Below are 19,858 nucleotides of genomic sequence, written 5' to 3' on the forward strand. Positions count from 1 at the left end.
CTCTCTGCTCATGGATTACTTCCCCAGTGCTGGGGATTGAATCAGGGTCAGCCACGTGCCGGGCAGGCACTATACTATCTCTCTAACCCCTGAAATTGGATTCTATGATTCGTTCGTTTGTGGGGAGAGGAGGCACACTTGGATATGTTCTGGGCTTACTCCTGACTGTGCTCAGGGATCACTCCTGGTGGGCTTGGGAGAGCCCGTGGGGTGCCAGGGATCTGCTGAGGGTCAGTTGCATGTAGGGCAGGCTCCTTACTCGCTGTGCCATTGCTCCAGCCCCAGGATCGGAATCTTAAAGGAGACCCGGGGAAACCTGCTGGGTTCCAGGTGACACTGGTGTGACCAGAGCCCCAGCACAGACCCGGAAACCCTGGCTGTGTGTTTGCTGTCCTCCCTTCCCTCCGGAGGCGGGGAGAGGCAGGCCGGCCTTCTGTGTATCCCTGCACCTCGGCTTCCTTTCATCTCATCACTCGGCCTCTTCCTGCTGCACCATTCCAGCCGGCACAGTCACATCTCACCGGCATTCCGGCCCAGAGAAGGGAGCAAAGGAAGGGCCGGGGTCGGGTGGGGGGGGGCCTCCTCTGCTGTTTCTGTTTCTGTCGTGTGACCCCACCCTGCTCAGAGGGTCACACAGCTCACTGCTGTCAGGGCAGCTGCGACTCAGGCCACCTCATGACCTTGGTCCTGGCAAGGTTGCTTTCCTGGGGACTGCAGGAAAGCTCGTCGTCTCCGACACTCCCCCAAGTAGAGCAGCCTGGACACAGTAGGAAGACGTACTGCCGTCACCCTGGCTGGCTCGAGACTCGCCTGACTGAAGATCGGGGCTTTGAGGGAAAAAGGTTGAAGATGAAAGTTGGTTTCTGTGTCGGGAAAGCTTTGAAAATTGGGCAGAACTGTTACTGACTTCAGTGGTTCTTAGGGAAGGTTAAAAAAGTTTCCAGAGGCTGTACAGACAGTACAGCAGATACACTTGCCTTGCACTGTGCACCTCACCCAGGTTTGCTCCCCGGCGTTCCGTATGGACACAGAGCCCTCGGGAGTGATCCCCGAGTTCAGAGCTCGGAGTAAGCCCTGCACACTGGCAGGTGTGACCCAAAAACCAAAACAAAAAGTTTTCAGAAACCTTATAATTCTGTGTACTGGTCACTTTTGGAGCAGACTGATAGATAAATAGTACCAAATGCTATGTATAGCTCCCCACTCTCATATCAGTAGCAGATGTTATAAGTAGATACTGACAGTTCTCTCCTGTTAATCAAGACATGGTCTTAGAATATTTCTTCATGTGACATCCCAGTAAACCTCTCCAGGATAAACATTCTCCATGTTCAATCTCTAAGATGCACCTTCAGAATCAGACTGCCATGTGGCATGCGAAGCATGCATTTCAGTATTGCCTTGTTCAGTTTTTTTTCCTGAATTACTCTGGCTTTGCTATTCTACATGTCACCCCAATCTTAACTGTTTATTTTTATTTATCCTCTCTGTTGTCTTTGAGAACCTGTCTTTGCTTTTTTTTTCTTTTTGGGTCACACCCAGCGATGCTCAGGGGTTACTCCTGGCTTTGCACTCAGGAATTACTCCTGGCAGTGCTTGGGGGACCATATGGAATGCCGGGGATTGAACCCGGGTCGGCCTCATGCAAGACAACCGCCCTACCTGCTGTGCTACTGCTCCGGCCCCCTGTCTTTGCTTTCTGAGTTGGAAGATTGCTGTCTTTCACCCCTCTTTTCCATCACTGTGCAAGCTTCTGGAAATTATGTCAAATTGACTCACTTTTTTTCTTGAAATTCGGCTAGTCTGTCTATCCCATTGAGTCTTTAATTTTAATGGTTCTACTTTTTAATGATTCTGCTCTTTATGTACTCTTTTGTAGTGGCTGCACGTCTGACTGTGCTTGGGGGTTACTCCCCGCGGTGCTCAGGAGGCCACGCACATGCTCAGCCCGTGAGCCACCGCCCAGGCCCTGCGTGGGGACTGGAGAGATAGGCCGAGGCTTAGAGCACCGGTCTAGTACGTGCGCGGCTCTGAGTTTGATTCCTGGCACTGCACAACGCTCTGAGAACCACTGGGAAAGGCCCCTATTAAAAAATAAATAAGTATAATATATGTAAAATATGTTTGGATTTTTTAAAATGTGTTATCTTTTCTCATATTTTTTTGTTTTATGTCTTTAGTTTTATATAAAAGCATTTTTTTATGATTGTTCTCTCTCTCAGCTATTGTAAAATCTGTGGACTCTCGGGGCTAGAGGAATAGCACAGCGGGTAGGGCATCTGCCCTTGCACATGGCTGACCCAGCCTCGGTCCCCAGCACCCCATGTGGTCCTCTGAGCCCACCAGGAGTGATCCCTGAGTGCAGAGCTAGAAGGAACCCCTGAGCATGGCTGAGTGTGGCCCCAAACCTCAAAAATAAATAAATAATATTAATATATGCTAACTCTTTTTTTTTTTTTTTGCTTTTTGGGTCACACCCGGCGATGCACAGGGGTTACTCCTGGCTCTTCACTCAGGAATCACCCCTGGCGGTCCTCAGGGGACCATATGGGATGCTGGGATTAGAACCCGGGTGGGCCGCGTGCAAGGCAAACGCCCTACCCGCTGTGCTATCGCTCCAGCCCCAATATATGATAACTCTTATACTCTTGCCAATATACGTGCTTGTCTCATTTTAAATTGTGAACTCATCTTCATTGGGTTGGGCTGGAGGGATAGCACAGCGGGAAGGGCGTTTGCCTTGTACACGGCTGACCTGTGTTTGGTTCCTCTGCCCCTCTCGGAGAGCCCAGCAAGCTACCGAGTATTGCACTGCATGGCAGAGCCTGGCAAGCTCCCCGTGGCGTATTTGATATGCCAAAAACAGTAAGAACAAGTCTCACAATAGAAGTGTTACTGGTGCCCACTCAAGCAAATCAATAAGCAACAGGATGACAGTGATACAGTGATCTTCATTGGGTTAATTTGTGGAAATGTTTACAACTTTTCAAGAGGCCTTGGGAATTTTTTTGCCAAAGACTGCCGACAGTTTCTGGAATACTCCAAGTATAAATTTGAATCTCAGACTATGAGGGAAAAGAGACCATCTTTGACCAAAAATGAGTGTTTTTAAGGTTTTGCGTGACCCGAAACTCACCCGTTGTCAAATGGGTTTCGTCATTCTCCTAGTGCTGTACCAGACAGCACCCATAGGTGTCTGCACACACTGATTTTCAATCAGAACCTGCCTAATGGTCCTTGGAACTGTGCCTTCTTTCAAGCTTATTTAGCCATGTAATAAATACGATATACGTTCTGTTTCTTTGCTTTTAGATAATGACTTGTTTTTGTTTGTTTGTTTTTTGGGCCATACCCAGCTGTGCTCGGGGCTTACCCCTGACTTTGATTCAGGGATCACCCTTGGAGTTGCTTGGGAGATCTTAGGGGGTGCCAGGGGCCCGACCCAGGTGGATGCTTGCAGGGCACTCCCCCTACCCGCTATATTGTCACTCCGACCCAGTCTTTGTTCTCTTCGCCCCTGTGTTTCTGGACAGGGGTAGCAGGGGGCTTCCTAGGCCTGCGTCCAGCCTGCAGTAGGGCTCACGTGCAGGGAGCAGCGGTGGTCGCTTTAAGGGGATGGGCCCCGCGGTTGCGCTTGCTCACATTGATGCCTTCCCCCGCAGACGGCAGTGCGGTACGAGCCCAGCAGCATGCAGTTTTCCACCATGCGGACAGACGACTGGACGACGAATGCCTCGGAGAACACGGTGAGGGTTCGAAAGCTGATACCGGCCAGGGGCCTTGGCCATTGCCTGGGAGATGTCGTTTCCTTCTCTAGGGTGGCTCAGGACCCACAGCTGTAATTTGCCCTGTGGTTGGTTGCTTTGTTTGGTTGTTGTTTATTTAGGGTGGGGGGTGGGCTTTGGGCCACATCCACCAGTGTGGGATTACTCCTAGATCCCAGCTCAGAGATCACTACTTCCTTTTTTTTTTTTTTAAATTGAATCGCCATGAGGTACAATGATGGAGTTTCATTGTCCCCAGTTTCCTTCCCGCCTGCCACCCTCCCAATTTATGTGTAGGGGGCGAGGGAAGGGGCCGTGCCCCTATTCACCGTGCTTGCACGTGTCTAGCTGTGCTAGACGGGGCGGGGGGGGGGGTGTTGCACACTTCAGTTGTGGTGCTCGCGAGTGCGCGCCCGCACACACACACACACACACACACTCCTGGTTGTCACACACTCTACTGCAGTGCTGCGGGGAGGGGTGATGGGAGCCTGGGGCCCAAAGAGCAGAGCCACAGAATTGTGTGCCAGGGGCTCCAGGGATCGAACTCAGGGCCTTGCACCTGTGACGGGAGCACTTTTGCCTCCAACCATCCCCAGGCCCGGCTTTTTAAAAAATTCTAAATAACTTTGTTGTTTTGTTTTTTTACTTTTTTGGGTCATACCTTGCGATGCACAGGGGTTACTCCTGGCTCTGCACTCAGGAATCACTTTTGGTGGTGCTTGGGGGACCATATGGGATGCTGGGAATTGAACCTGGGCCGGCCACATGCAAGGCAAATGCCCTACCCACTGTACTATAGCTCCAGCCCCCAAAAATTCTAAATAATTTAAGATACATGTGATAGCACAGTGGGTAGGGCATTTGCCTTGCACATGGCGACTCGGGTTCAGTTCCTCCATCCCTCTCAGAGAGCCTGGCAAGCTACCGAGAGCATCCTGCCCAAACGGCAGAGGCTGGTAATCTACCCATGGCATATTCGATACACCAAAAACTAACAAAAGTCTCACAATGGAGATGTTACTGGTGCCTGCTCGAGCAAATCGGTGAACAAGTGGACTACAGTGCTATGACATTTTCTTTTTTTTTTTTAATTTTTAGAGAATCACTGTGATGAACAGTTACAAACTTATGAACTTTTGTGTTTGCATTTCACTCATACAGTGATCATTTACCCATCCCTCTACCAATTGCTACGACATTTTCTTTGCCACATTTTAGCATTGTGGAGCCCAAATAATTTTTTAAAAGTCCACCCGAATATATTTAGTGAAGTGGTGTTTATTTCTTTAAAAACTGCTCATAAATTGATGGTGACTTACATTTAATAGCATCCTAGGGTCAAGGAAGTGGTTCGTGTGTGTGTAAGCGCACATTCATTCACACTGAATAGTATGAATAAGGTGCTTACTTTCCTCTCCAATTGTCACTCCCTGCACTAAGAATTTGTTAAACATTGTCTTGTTTACAAATTCATTGTTTACAAATGTAACCCAGTACAAAAACTAGGTTACATAAGGACACATAGCTAGTCACATTGACTGATGACCTGTCAGTGCTGGAAAATTTGATGATCTAGCAGGCCTGGCTGGAATACGCACATGAGTATGGGCCTGTGACCCTAGCTGGCTCGACATCAGACTGTCTCAGAGAATGGGAGGCTCTAAATTCCAGCTCTGCATTCCTTTTCAGTGGGTTCGGTCAGACAGCATTCTAGTGGGGCTCTTTCTCTAAGAATACAGAGAGAATTCTTTGGGAGCCTGGCGACTCTTGGGAGTAACTTCTGGTGCCGGGGTAGGGGGTGGAATTGAACACTAGACTCCCACAGGCCGACCAACGACTCGAACCCCTTTTGAGCCATCTCTTCATCTGGAGAATTTCAGCAAAGTTTACCACACAGCTAGTTTCTGAATCCAAAGATATATTGGTATATTGGATCTAGTACCTACTACTACAATGTGCTTTTTGGAGTTTGTCACATACTTATGCTAACAATAGCACCTGACAAATTCACATTGGACTCGTTGCTTATATCCTATTTGAAGTTGCTTATTGGTCTGATCATTGATCATAAATTTTTAACTCATTTCATACTTTCTTCTTGTAGATAAGTGTGTTGCTTGGCAAGAAAAATTTATTTCTTTTTAATCTAAATGAACCAGAAAACCCAATTGATCTCGAATTTCAGCAGCGCTATGGCAGCATTGTCTGCTACAGTTGGTAAGTACAAAAACGTCAGACAGAAAGAGAGTCACGTGCTCTTTCCTAATAATTATGATATTTCAGTTCTTTCATAGTTTTGCTTCTGGATAGAACTCTATTGTATAATCTGCGGTTCAGTAAGCAAAATTACTCAGCATAGTTTTGGTTACATAGGCTAAGGTAGATTATATTTATTTTATATTATAAAACAAGTATACTAATTTTGTAGAACCTATTTTCTAAATTTCCAATGATAATTTATTTTTTAAGGACTATGTATTGATTTATAGCGATACATTGGCTCCTAATCTATAACTCCAATCTCCTTTTTTTCTGTTTCATTTCTTTCATTTTTATAGGTATGGTAATGGCTACATAATGATTGGTTTTTCCCGTGGAACTTTTGTGGTGATTTCCACTCATATTCGAGAGATTGGTCAAGAGGTAATTCAGACTTGTGACCATAAAGATAATTTAACCAGTATTGCAATATCACAGACCCTTAACAAAGCAGCTACCTGTGGTGATAACTGGTAAGTTAGATTCCCAAATTCTCAGGAAAGCCTCTACCTTCCTTTTCAGTAGGATTCTGTCAGACACACATTCTAGTGAGCGCTTTGTCTAGGAGGTACATAGAGAACTCTTTGTTTGGGAGCTCGTGCCTGGCAGCTCTTGGGGGGATGACTCCTGGTGGTAATCAAGAGACTTAACAAGACATTGATAGCTAATGAATCTGACATCTAGAATTTCTTGCACTCTTAGAATATATTTGCAATAGAAGTTTTCTTTCTTTTTCTTGGGGGTGGGGTGGGACACTCCCAATGTGATGCTCAGGGGTTACATCTGGCTCTGCACTCAGGGACCACTCCTGGCAGTGCTCAGGGAACTGTATGGAACACCAGGGATCGAACCCAAGTCAGCCATGTGCAGCCCCTGATATAGAAATTTTCTAAGATTCTTTCATCACTGCCCTTGCTATTCAGGGTAAAACTTCAAAGACAAAATGTACATTAAGTATAAAGCCTTACCTGAAATGTGCTCTTAAAAAAAAAAAAGTAGGCTTGTTAGCAGAGTTGCACAGCAGAGGCATACTGGGCCCATTTTTTAAAAAAAGGCATTTCTGGACCAGAGAGATAGTATAGCAGGTAAGGTCCTTGCCTGGACACAGCTGGCCTGTGAGGTTTCCTGCTACCATATATATCTCCCCAAGCACCACCAGGAGTGATCTCTACGCACAGAACTAGAAGTAAGACCTATGATTTTCCAGGTATGACCCCAAATTGTTTCAAGAAGGGAGTCCCAGGGCCCTAAGAAGTGCCAGGGCGGGTTCCCGAGAGGAAGTTGCTCTGCAGAGTAGCCATACGCAGCCAGGTCGAGGGGTGGGAGCCAGAGAAGGGCCAAGTGGCATTTGCATGACCCTGACTGCAGTTTTACCCTCAGTACCACCCAGTCCCCCAGGCATGGCTGGATGCAGCTGTGAGAGCTCCCAAGTGTTATGCATGTGACCCTGAGGACCCCAGCCCCACTGGGGTGGCCCTACAAGCACCTGAGCACTGCTGGTATGGTCCCAGGTAACTTCCAACATTGCAGGGCCTCAGCATCCGCCCCTGGAACTCTACTTGGGAGTACCAAAAAATAAAAAAAAACAGCAGCAATTAGGCAAGAGATATCATAGCAGACCGACCACTTGTCTACACGCAGTTGACCCGTGTTTGATCCTCAGCACCCATAGGGTCCCCCAAGCCCACCAGGAGTGATCTCTGAGTGCAGAACCAGGAGAAGGCTCTGAGCACTGCCAGTGTGACCCCCAAAACAGATAAACAAATGCACACACACACACACACACAAAACCAAAAACAGTAAAATGAAAGAAACAATTCCATCTCATATTAAGTTTATTGCATCACTGTGATCACCAAGATCAGGTGCTGGGGATCAGGCCCTGATCGGTAGCATGCAAGGCAAGACCCTCACCTGTGGTACTGTCTCCAGCCCCAACGTGTTTACCCAGTAGATCATTTGGTACATCTCTTTTGAAGATGAGTGATCTCCCCTATGGCTTATCATTGTGAACAAATGTGATTTTGCTTAAAATACATATTTAAGACATTTTTTGTTGTTTTCAGCATTAAAATCCATAACTTATTTGAGATTTTTTTTTAGTTTTTGTTCTTCAGCACTAAAATCCATGACTTATCAGACTTTTTTGTTGTTATTTTCAGCATTAAAATCCATGACTTATCAGAATTAAAAGACATGTATGCGATCATCAACCTGGATGATGAAAATAAAGGTATTGATCTGGGGGAAGCATATTGTCATTTTATCTGTCCTTTTACAAAGAGTAACGTTTATTCTTCTGTGAGTTGCATCGGTTGTAGGAAATGTAAAATCAGTATCAATTCCCTTCTCTAGAGTTCTCTAAAATAGTCTCCTTAGTTTGACCAGAATGTTGAGTTAAATTCCTCGACTAGAAGGATACAGGTCCATTTAGAGTCAAAGACTTTTCAGTGAATTTTATCCCAGTTCCGGTGATAGAAGTGAGATGCTCCCACCTGTCCGTTTTGCCCTGCTGTTGAGTGCCTCACTGCTCGTGTCCGCTATGCCAGCCACTCGAGAATGCCCGAGTCTCTGTACAGGCTCCAGAGCTACGGAAAGTATTTGAAACTTGCAAGGGCTCCTGGAGCCGGCGTGGGCATACCGGCTTCTCTGCCCGTTGCCAGCCTGTTTGCTGAAGGATCTGTTCTTTTATGCGTGATTTCAGGGCTGGGCACCTTGTCCTGGACAGACGATGGCCAGTTGCTGGCGTTGTCCACCCAGCGGGGCGCCCTGCACGTCTTCCTGACCAAGCTCCCCATCCTCGGGGACGCGTGCAGCACGAGGATCGCCTACCTCACCTCCCTCCTGGAAGTCACCGTCGCCAACCCCGTGGAAGGAGTGAGCAGACACTTCCTCTTGTTTCGGAGCCCCGCGCTGGTGGCCACTGACTGACTGCCTGCCCTTCCTTTCCTCTGTCCTCTGCCCAGGAGCTCCCAGTCACGGTTTTCGTGGACGTGGAACCCAACTTCGTGGCCGTGGGGCTTTTTCACCTGGCTGTGGGAATGAATAACCGCGCCTGGTTCTATGTCCTCGGGGAGAACGGCAAGTCTGCAGCCGCTGGCTGCCTCAGCCGGCAATTGCCATGACTCTTTCCGGAAGGCTCCAACCTTTCTCACGTCGCTGAGTCTTTCACTGGTGTTTCCCTGGGACATCTCTCATTTAGGTTCAGTGGGTGTGAAATCTGCTAAGAAATTTGCATCACTTGGGGCAAGATATGATTTTTCCTCCTTTGTTGGGGAGGCAGGAGAGGGAAGCAGCCTACAAATGTCCCTCGGCTGGGCCCAGAGTGATAGGACAGAGGCAGGGTGCTGGCCTTGCATGTGGCCAACGTGGGTTCAATCCCTGGCACCCCATATGGTCCCCTGAGAAATTTCAGGAATGATCCCTGGGCACTGAGCTATGAGTAAATTCTGATCTTTGAGTGTGCCTCTCCCCCCGCCCCCAACCAAGAAAAGAGAGAGAGAGAGAGAGATACTCTTATAAACCAACATAAGTTCATCATAATGAAATAAATGAGATGGGTCTGGTACAGATCCAAGTCTGTGTGGTGGGTAAATAGCAGATAGCAGATAAATAGTAGATAAATAGCAGGTAAATAACTGGGACTAGAGTGATGGGATAGCAGGTAGGGCACTAGCCTTGTTTGTAGCTGACCTGGGATCGATCCCAGGTACCAGCTGTGGTCTCCTGAGCGCAGAGCCGAGAGTAAGTCCTGGGCACCGCCAGGTGTTGCCCACAAACCAGGAAAAAAATACGTCCCACACCTGACGTAGGCAGGCGACCGCAGAGCACTTGCCCCCGTGGGCCTTGCTTGCTCGACTGGAATATGAGTTGCCGTGCGGCCTGTATGGAGTCCTGAAATGAACCCTGTCATTTGCCCGCGCACAGAAACGCTTTTAGGGACTCCCCTGTCCCGTGGGTGCTTAGTGAGTGCTGCTTCCCTCCCGCCTTGTTTTCCTTTAAAGAACGGCCTATAGCACCCGAAGGGTGCCTTGCCTCCACTTTCCTCCTTTCTCTCTCCTGCCTCCGGCTTAGACATTCGCTTGAGATTGACAACAGCTAGTCACCTGTTTTCACTAGAGTCTAATTTTTGGTCATTTCTCATGTGACTGATTTCCTATGGGTCATTAAGGAAGTTCCCAAAGAAAATTTCTATGGCCACTAAGATCTTTTTTTTAGAAATGATGACCCCCCTCCCCCTAAAAAAACCCTTTTGCTTGCTGAGGAGAGGGGTTGAAATACCCTTGCAGAGATCCTGCCATTTAACTGTTATTTACAAGTGTTTCTGTCATCTTGTTGCTATTTCAATGGGTTTCTCTGCATCCTCGCAGCCGTGAAAAGGTTGAAAGACGTGGAGTACCTGGGGACGGTGGCCAGCGTCTGCCTGCATTCCGACTACGCCGCGGCTCTGTTTGAAGGCAAAGTCCAGTTGCATTTGGTAAGTGTCACGCTTCGCCAAGGCCTGCTCTGGACGTGCCGGTGACCAGCCTGCTGGCCAGCTCTCCAGGACTTTGGTCTGGAGCCACTGCACAGACCAGTCAGGCACCAGCCGTATGCCCAGCGCCGACAACTCTCTCCCAAGTGGGTGCGGCCTCCGGTCCTTCCCCAGAAACCTACTCTCCCCACCGCATGGCTTTTGCTAGAGAAAGACTGTGTTGTTGCTGGCATCTGGGAGGAGGAGCGACAGCGATGAGGATGCCGCCCCGTGGGGCTTCCTGGTGGGACTCCCACTACCGAGTGTGTCCTGTGCAGAGCTGTGAAAGTAGGCCCAGGTGCCTGTTGAAGGTCTAAGAGCTGTCAGCCCCGGAAGAGAGGCCCCAAACCTCAGCTGACAGGCCAGAGAGGGTAGGGAGTTTGCCTTGATGCAGCTGACCTGGGTTCCGTCCCTCGCATCCTTCATGGTCCCCTGAATGCCATGAGCTGTAATCCCTGAGTTCAGAGCCAGGAGAAACCCCTGAGCATCGCCTGTGGCCCAAAGGACAAAACCAAACCAAGCATAAACCTCAGCATCCTCTCTGCATCTGGTAGGACCCTGGCATCAGATCCTAAAGAGCGGCAGAGCCTGCCGAGAGATGAGTTCCCACCGCAGGAGGGGGATCCAGTGCCTATGAGTCGGGGTCCTGTGGGAGTATTGAGTGTCTGGACCTCGAGTTGAGCTCAGCCCTGTTGGCTCCGATCTCCAAGCCCCTCTTGTTTTCTGTGATTTAGATAGAAAGTGAAATCTCGGACACTCAGGAAGAACGTGAGACGCGGCTTTTCCCTGCTGTGGACGATAAGTGCCGGATTTTATGCCATGCGCTCACCGCGGACTTCCTCGTCTACGGGACAGATGTACGTACCGTCATCGTTTGTACAGCACACAGAGAGCCTTCTTTTTGGTTTGCATTACAAACTACAGTTGCTATATTCAAACATCTGTGCAGCTGTGTACTCTGTGTGAACCAGTAATAGGTAAACATATAGCATAAAATATTTAGAATAATATATACTCACATCAAGCACGAAGGTAGCCTGATTTGCTAGCGTGACAGCGCTCGTGTGATTGCTAGTTTGAGGGTAGGAAAAGGGGCAAATTTTATCTGCACTCAAATACCAATTTCATTACTTTCTAGCTCTTACTTAACTCCTCCAAGCCTCATTTTTCTTGTCTTGATTCTTAAGGATTTAATTTAAGGAGTTAATTCAACTTTCTCTAATGCCTGAATTTGGTTGGTGTTCATAAATACTAAATTTAATTAAATGTTGAAAATTCCACTTTTGTCTATTGCTATTTTAAGTCATAGATAACTTGTACCTCTATTACATTAGCACATTATAGTAATATCCTTTAATATGATGTTGGCACCTTATATAATTACTTTATAAGTAATATAGTAACACAACTGTATAAAATTTATATTATATAGTATATATAGTATAATGTAAATACCATTTTATGTAGCTGTATATATATATGTGTGTGTGTTAGGTAGCACCTATATAGAATATAGTAATAGCACCTTATATTTAGAAAAAGTTTTCAAGGATGTTTTCAAAGTATATGAGACAGTATTTATTTGTTTGGGGGTTTGGGTAACACCAGCAGTGCTCAAGGATTACTCTTCGCTTTACACTCAGGGATCATTTCTGATGGAACTCAGGGGGTCCCTGGGGGCTGCTAGAGATTGAAGCTAGTTAACTGTGTGCAAAGCCTTACCCTCTGTACTGTTGCTCCAGCTCCCCATCTCCATTATTTTGTTCAGTTCCTAAAAGAATAAAGTTGTAGAAAGTCATTATTCTACACTTGAAAAGCATTGCTTATTGTTTCAAATACTCCATTTTATTACATAAAATGTATTTTTAAGAACATCTTTTTAATACAGCATGTGTTATATTTAAAAGGTGAGTGCAGGGGCTGGAGAGATAGCACAGCGGGTAGGGCATTTGCCTTCACAGGCCGACCTGGGTTCAATTCCCAGCATCCCATATGGTCCCCCGGGCACTGCCAGGAGTAATTCCTGAGTGCAGAGCCAGGAGTAACCCTTGAGCATTGCCGGGTGTGACCCAAAAAGCTAAAAATAAAATAAAAAATAAAAGGTGAGTGCATACATATGCTTGCCTTGTATATGCTGGCCTGGATTCATTCTCTGACAACATCCGCTTCTCCAGGCACTGCCATGAGGGATTCCTCAGCACAAAGTTAAAAGTGAGCCCCGAACAATGCTGGGAATGTCCCAAAAGCAAGAGGTGGGTTGGGGGGAAAGAGCATCTTTTGCAGGGATGCAACTCTATGATGCCACAGATGTTTTGCCTATACGGAAACTCTGGGTTCAATTCCCAACACCACACCAAACAAGAAAATAAACCAATTTTTTTTTTCTTAAAGCTTGTTCTTATTGCCATAAGAACAACTTTTTTGAATTAAGTTTGGGGCCAGGGAGATAGATGAGAGTTTGATTCCAGATCTCACATGAGCCCTGAGTATCACTGGATGTGCTCTGGTGCCCCCAGCACTGCTGAAACATCAGGTCCACTCAGCCGGGAGTGGCCCCAGGCCCCTGGATCGCTGTTTGGTAGGTTCTCTAGCACCCTAGAATTAAGAGTCTCTATGCTGTTATGTAGCAGAATGCGGTAGGTAGGTTTTATGTATTGATAGAACAAAACAGAACAATGCTTTAGCCCTCCCCGGGCCCCCTCCCCCCCGTCTCCCCGAACTATCCGGTAAGTTTACACTTGGGGAATGCTGAGGATGAGGACACTGCCGAAGGAGAAGGTCGTACGTTTATGGCAGAACGGGAACCTGATAGAAATGTTACTCTTCCACTGTGCACGTGGCTTTTTATCCAGTTAGCAATGGAGTTAGTTACTTTTGGCCTCCATGCTAGGGAGTCCCCGGGCTTCCTTGCAAGGGCCTGAGGATGTGGGGCCGATAAAGCCCTGAGGTGCTGGAGATTACCCAGACCTCCCTGGCATGCTGGGGCACCCAGCACTGCTCCTGGTGGTGTTTGGGGGCTGCCAGAACTCCCCCTCACCATGCCTTCCACCAGAGTCAGCCTCGTGCAAGGCAAGCACCTGACCCCCAGTGCTGTCAGTCTCTGGCCCTCAGAGTCACTTGGAAGTAATTAGTAAGGCTATTTTCTGCAAGCAGAATGTCTGAAAAACCCATTAAGACTTACGATTAGAATTATTGAATCACTTGAACATTCTCATTTTAGTTATTTTCTTGGCTCTGTACCTTATATATTTACTAAATGTTATTTAGACTCATCAAAAATAAGAATTTATTTTTTCTTTTTAAATTAGGAAGTATATTTAATTTAAATGCTGAGAATATTTTCTTGACATTTTTATATGACTGTTTCCCCCCACCCACCCCCAGACTGGTATGATTCAGTATTTCTACATTGAAGATTGGCAATTTGTGAATGATTATCGGCATTCTGTTGGCGTGAAAAAGATTTTTCCTGACCCAAACGGGACCAGATTAGTTTTCATTGATGAGAAAAGTGAGGGATTTGTCTACTGTCCAGTAAGTTTAAAACTTGTTAAAATGCTTTATTTGTATGTTTATTTTACTGCCATCTTTATTGTGGTGCTGTGATTTGTGATACCATCAGTAAAAGTTCCATGCCCACTCCATGTTCCGTCACACTTTCCACTGGAGAGTCTTGTTTCCCACCACAGTGTTCCAGGGACCCTTGCCGACATCCCACCACACCATAAACCCAGTTCCACAGGCAGCTCTTCCATTTCATTGCCTTTTGAGTGTTGCTAGTTGTTGCTCCCTTAGAGTGTTTTGCTATTAAATTTAAAAAAAAAAAGTTCAGCTTTTGAAGAAAGGTATATATATATATATATATATATATATAATATAAAGGTATATATATAATATATTATTATATATTTTAAGAAAAATTTCTCCTATATAAGATCCTTTTCCTGGGCCAGATAGTACGGGCTTTGAGGTGCCTGCCTTGCATGCTGCCAACCCAGGTTTGATCCCTGCGCTGCAGACGGTCCCCTGGTACCACCAGTAGGGATCCCTGAGCACAGAACTGGGAGTCAGCCTGAGCCCTGCTGGGTGGATCCCAGCCCCTCATCCCCACCCTGCGCCACCCCATAAATAATAATCATTTTCTCCCGCCAGCGCCAAGGGCACCTTTTTGTTATGTTTTTGCCCATTTTTATGACTGAGGAAATTTCCATGATGAAGAAAACATTTTTTGTGATTTTACAATTTTGTTTTATAGCATCACTCCCGGAGACATATTTGTTAATTATGGGGGGCTACTCCCAGCTGTGCTCTGCGAGGTGCTGGGGATCAACCACCTCGCCCCAAACTTTGAGGCCTGTGCTCCATCCCCTGTGCCAGGCTGGTGAGGTTTGGGGCTCAGCAAGTGCTCAGGAGGACTGTGGTGCCAGGGTTGGAACCCACAGTTCCCCCCCACGGGGCATCTCGGTGCCACATCCCAGCCCCAGAGACCACGAGATGCTGAACCTGAGCGTCATTTCTGGTGGCTGGGGGAGACATGCCGCCAGGGACGCACCCCAGCACCCCCGCCCGGAGCAAGCATGCAGTCCAGCCCCCTGAGTCCTGCCCTTGGTCCCTGCTCCCTTTTCTTTTAAATCTGAAGTTTTATTTTGTTTTGTTTGGGGGCCACACCCAGCAATGCTCAGGGTTTAACTACTACCTCTGTATACAAGAATTACTCTTTGTGGTGCTCAAGGGAATGCCAGGGTTCGAACCCGGGTCGGCTGCAGGCAAGGCAAGTGCCCTACCCACTGTACTATCTCTCCAGACCCCTGGGTCTGAAGTTTTATGCCTAACTTGATATTTTTTAATTGGGTATTTGCCAGATTTTAGAATTTTTTTTTTAACTCTACTTTGCTATAGAAGCCATAGGGTTGTTGGGGGAGTTGTTTCTTTTATGAGGACTTTGGCAGGGAACAGGAAAAAAAACATTCCCTCCTGTTGTGGTTAGCGTGTTAGGCTGGCGGAGGTGAGGCTGGCGGGCGGCTCGGCTGCCCGGAAGCCCCGGGGGATGCCTCAGGATCCACTCAGGCAAGTCTGAAAATTCTGTGTTGCAGGTTAACGACACAACCTACGAGATTCCAGATTTCCCCCCGACCATTAAAGGCGTCCTTTGGGAAAACTGGCCCTTGGACAAAGGTGTCTTTATCGCCTATGACGATGATAAGGTGTACACGTACGTCTTTCACAAGGACACCATACAAGGTACCCCTTTTTGTTTGTTTGTTTGATTTGTTTTTTTTTGCTGCTGTGGATAAATGAATTTCCACCGCAATGAAACGGAAGCGACTCTTTCTGCCACGTGCTCGCTCTCTGCATCTGCTCTTATCCCTGATGTAGGCGCCAAGGTCGTTTTGGTCGGCAGCACCAAAGTTCCCTTCTTGAATAAGCCTTTGCTCCTGTACAATGGGGAGCTGACCTGCCAGACCCAGAGTGGAAAAATCAACAACCTCTACCTGAGCACGCACAGCTTCCTGGACAACGTCGAAGACGTGAAGCCCGAGGAGCTGAGGCGGATGCTTACAGAGACGCTGATGCTCAAAAGGTAACGCGTCGCCCAAGCACTTCTGAGTCTCTCGCAGTGCTTGGTGATGTTTAAAGATCACATCCTACGAGAATAGATGGTGGCGGCAGTGTTTTCCCTATTCACCCGCAGACTTACGAGAGGCCCAGAGCAGGCCAAGGATCTGAGCCTGAGCATAAGGCCTTGAGGAAGGGCCATTGCGCTGTCAGTGTCGTATTCCCCCCAACCCAAGGAATAAAAAAGTCTAACTCCTGTCAGAACGCCACAGGTGGCCACATCCAGTAAGCCTACGTAGTTGGCAGTTTTCTCAGTTTCATCATCTGTTGATGATGTTGATGCAGTTGGTTTTTGCCTTGATTGAGATTTCCTGTTCCTGCCTTTTCCTCTTACCTCTCTTTTTTTGCCCAGGGTTGGTAGAGGGGAGGTTACGGGGGTTCATGTGGTACCAAGGATTGGACCTGGCACTTCTGCATATACAACATCTGCTCTTGTCCTTTGAGCTGTCTCTCCAGCCCCTGGGTCTCATTCTTATGACTGTTTCTCTTATTTTTCATTTATTATTATTATTTTGATTTTTGGGGACACACCCAGCAATGCTCAGGGATAAATCCTGGCTCTAAGCTCAGAAATTACTCCTGGCAGTGCTCGAGGGGTTAGATGGGGTGTCAGGGATTGAACCTGGGTCAGCCAAATGCACAGCAAATGCCCTCCCTGCTGTACTATCACTCAGGCCCCAGCAAACTTTCTGTGGCAGGTCGTATGATAAATATTTCAGCCCTTGGGGCTGGAGCAGTAGCACAGCGGGTCGGGCATTTGCCTTGCACGTGGCCAACCCGGGTTCAATTCCCAGCACCCCATATGGTCCTCTGAGCACCGCCAGTAGTAATTCCTGAGTGCATGAGCCAGGAGTAACCCCTGTGCATCACAAGGTGTGACCCCAAAAGAAAAAAAAATTTCAGCCCTTGAAGGCTGTTGAGTCTCTGTCATAAACCTTAGGGCTGGCTGTTGTATAGAAGACAGTCCCAGACCATTGATAAACCAGTGGGCAGACAAGCTGTGGTGTCCTCTCAGATTTTATTCAGAGAGGGATGGGTGCTCGATCATTGTATGACTGAAACTCAAACATGAAAGCTTTGTAACTATCTCACGGTGATTCAAATTAAAAAAAAATTATTCAGGAAAAATACAGCTGTCTGGGCTTGGACTCAGGGCCATAGCTCACTGGCGCCAGTTTGAAACCTCTAAATGCATAGGAATATTGTGCTAATTTCATTAGACTTAATCGAGAACAGAAACAGTTTTCATTGACATGTAGTGTAAAGCCAATGAACAATGGTAGAAAGATATTATTGGCTTAAAATTTACTTCATTGCCTCAAGTTTCTGATTTAATGCTGTTTTTGTATTCTTCACCAGGTTTTCTACAATTAATATATATATTATAATCTCTTGAATCAAAATTATGAGTCAGTGAGATTATTCATAACTATACCTTCAGTGCTTTTTGAATTTGTTTTGTTTAGGGCCGCATTTAGCTTTGCTCAGGCCTTACTCCTGGCTTTGCCCTCAGAGGTCACCTGGACAGGGCTTGGGGACCTGGGTCGGCTGCATGCCCTGCATGCCCTACCTGCTGTACTATACTCCAGTCCCTGAGTACCTTTTAAATTTGTAGAAAATGTAAATATTATCAGTGAACTGATTTTGCTGCTAGGAATATGTGAATTTTATGACCCTGCTACTTAAGCAAGCCTATGTGTTTATTAATATGGGTAAAAAATGAAATTCAAAAATAATAAAAAGAAATGAGTGAAATTAGTTAAGAGCAGATGTCATTGCACAGAGTAGATTTCGACTAATTAAAAAAGATTAAAGAAAAAATGTATCCCAAGGAAGGGAAGTTATAGAGTTTTTCATTACTCAGCATCATTCGACAGCTACCAATTCAGAAATGGTTTTCAAATGTTGTCTCTGTGGATTTGGCACTCACACTCGGGGCCGGGGGAGCGCCCTGCTGAAGCTTGTGCGCTCACCCCTAGGTTCCCCGATGCCTGGGACATTTGCCGGGTTCTCAACGATCAGGCCGCCTGGGACGAGCTGGGCAGAGCTTGCCTCCATCACATGGACGTGGAGTTCGCCATTCGTGTTTATCGGGCCATTGGAAACGTTGGCATCGTCATGTCCCTGGAACAAATCAAGGTCAGCCGCCCCCGGTGTGACCCTTCCGCCTGAGCTGCCAAGGCTGCTGATGCAGGCACAGGGAAGCCTCCGGAGTGAGCCTTACCTGGCCCACCGGGTAACGGGCGGAACACCCTGCTTCCTGCTGAGCAGTCTGTTTAAATTTTTTTTTTTGAAAAAGGGAGGGGGTCCCTGGCATCCCATATGGTCCCCCAAGCACCACCAGGAGTGGTTCCTGAGCTCAGAGCCAGGAGGAACCCCTGACTATCACCAGGTGTGGCCCAAAAAACAAAACAAAGCAAAAGAGTTAAAGTCTTACTTTTTTTTTTTTTTTCATGAAAACGACTTTTATTTGTAGGGGATCGAGGACTACAATCTCTTAGCAGGACACCTTGCCATGTTTACCAGCGATTTCAACCTGGCTCAGGACCTGTACCTGGCATCCAGCTGCCCTATTGCTGCTCTGGAGGTAGGGGGCATGGCAGGGGGAGGAGCCGGCCAGGGAGGGTTACCCACTTCCAGTGTTAACATTTCAGGATAGCAGCTGGAGGTTGCTGTACACATGTTAAGGCACTTGTCTTGCATGTGGCTGACCCACGTTCAGTCCCTGGCACCTCGTATGCTACCTTCTTGCCCTGAACACCGAGCCAGGAGTCACCAGGTGTTACCCCAAAATCAAACCAAATCAAATCCAGATCAGGGATGTGGTGCAGCAGTAAAGCAGTTGTCTTACACACACGAGACCCAGTTGGAGCCCTGGCACTACACCCCACGCACACATTAAGGGCAATTTTCGCAGACACTTTCCCCTCCTGGAACCTCGGCCTTTCAATTCCACACACCTCTGAGTACTCACAAACAGCAGAAATATTTTCCTTCTGCATTCTGGCAACCCATAAAAGGCCACGCTTGTGACATGACACGCAATTTATATGTCTAAATGTGTCTGAAGAGAAGAGACTTACCAAAACTCACATCAGTAAAATTGTCTGCGTTCCTGGGTGCCCGGGCAGTTGGGCACTCGCCTGAGCCCTTCGCCCCTTCAGCCCTCACGGCCGCCCCGTTTGGTCGTGGTGGGAGTTTTCTCTTCTCCAAATGGAGACATGAGGGTGCGTGTGCCTCTGACTGTAGGACGTCTCAAGTGTGTGTGGAGGAGGACTCAGGCGCGCACAGCACCCCTGGCTCCGCGGAACCCAGTGAAGAGAGTCCTGTGCGGTAGCTGCTCAGGGCCTGGGGCCCCCGAGCGAGAGCACAGTAGAATAGAATCTGCTTCCACAGGAAAGTTTTCTCAATTTTCTAAAATCTTCCCTCTAAGAAAAAATAATTTATGGGACACCATAAAAGAGAGAGAGAGAGAGAGAGAGAGAGAGAGAGAAAAAGAGAAAGAAAATCAATTTTAATATAATGGTTGAATTAAATTTTTTTTCCTACTGAGAAAAATCTAATACTAGGATTCTGTTAGGTAGGATTGAGTTTTAGAGGGTCACAGATCATTGTAACAGCCAAGATGTTTTGTTTTTATTTTGGTTTTTGGGTTTTGGTAACAGCCGGCGATGCTGGGGTTACTCCTGGCTCTGTACTCAGG

The 19,858-nt window shown here is 47.2% G+C and overlaps 1 protein-coding gene across 2 annotated transcripts in view; it reads left to right on the forward strand.

Moving 5' to 3' along the window:
* WDR19 (WD repeat domain 19) overlaps positions 1–19,858 on the forward strand; it is a 63,282-nt gene that overhangs the window by 17,714 nt on the left and 25,710 nt on the right. For both annotated transcript variants that reach the window (XM_004608061.2, XM_055137604.1), the window contains 13 exons: positions 3,663–3,746; positions 5,872–5,984; positions 6,326–6,499; positions 8,189–8,259; positions 8,731–8,903; positions 8,993–9,107; positions 10,397–10,503; positions 11,274–11,396; positions 13,924–14,073; positions 15,633–15,780; positions 15,916–16,120; positions 18,135–18,294; positions 18,632–18,742. In XM_004608061.2, coding sequence (XP_004608118.2) covers positions 3,663–3,746; positions 5,872–5,984; positions 6,326–6,499; positions 8,189–8,259; positions 8,731–8,903; positions 8,993–9,107; positions 10,397–10,503; positions 11,274–11,396; positions 13,924–14,073; positions 15,633–15,780; positions 15,916–16,120; positions 18,135–18,294; positions 18,632–18,742 — 1,734 coding nt within the window. The remainder of the gene's footprint in view (positions 1–3,662; positions 3,747–5,871; positions 5,985–6,325; positions 6,500–8,188; positions 8,260–8,730; positions 8,904–8,992; positions 9,108–10,396; positions 10,504–11,273; positions 11,397–13,923; positions 14,074–15,632; positions 15,781–15,915; positions 16,121–18,134; positions 18,295–18,631; positions 18,743–19,858) is intronic.

This window comes from Sorex araneus, chromosome 5, assembly GCF_027595985.1.
Source record: "Sorex araneus isolate mSorAra2 chromosome 5, mSorAra2.pri, whole genome shotgun sequence".
In the NCBI taxonomy this organism is placed as follows: Eukaryota; Metazoa; Chordata; class Mammalia; order Eulipotyphla; family Soricidae; genus Sorex; species Sorex araneus.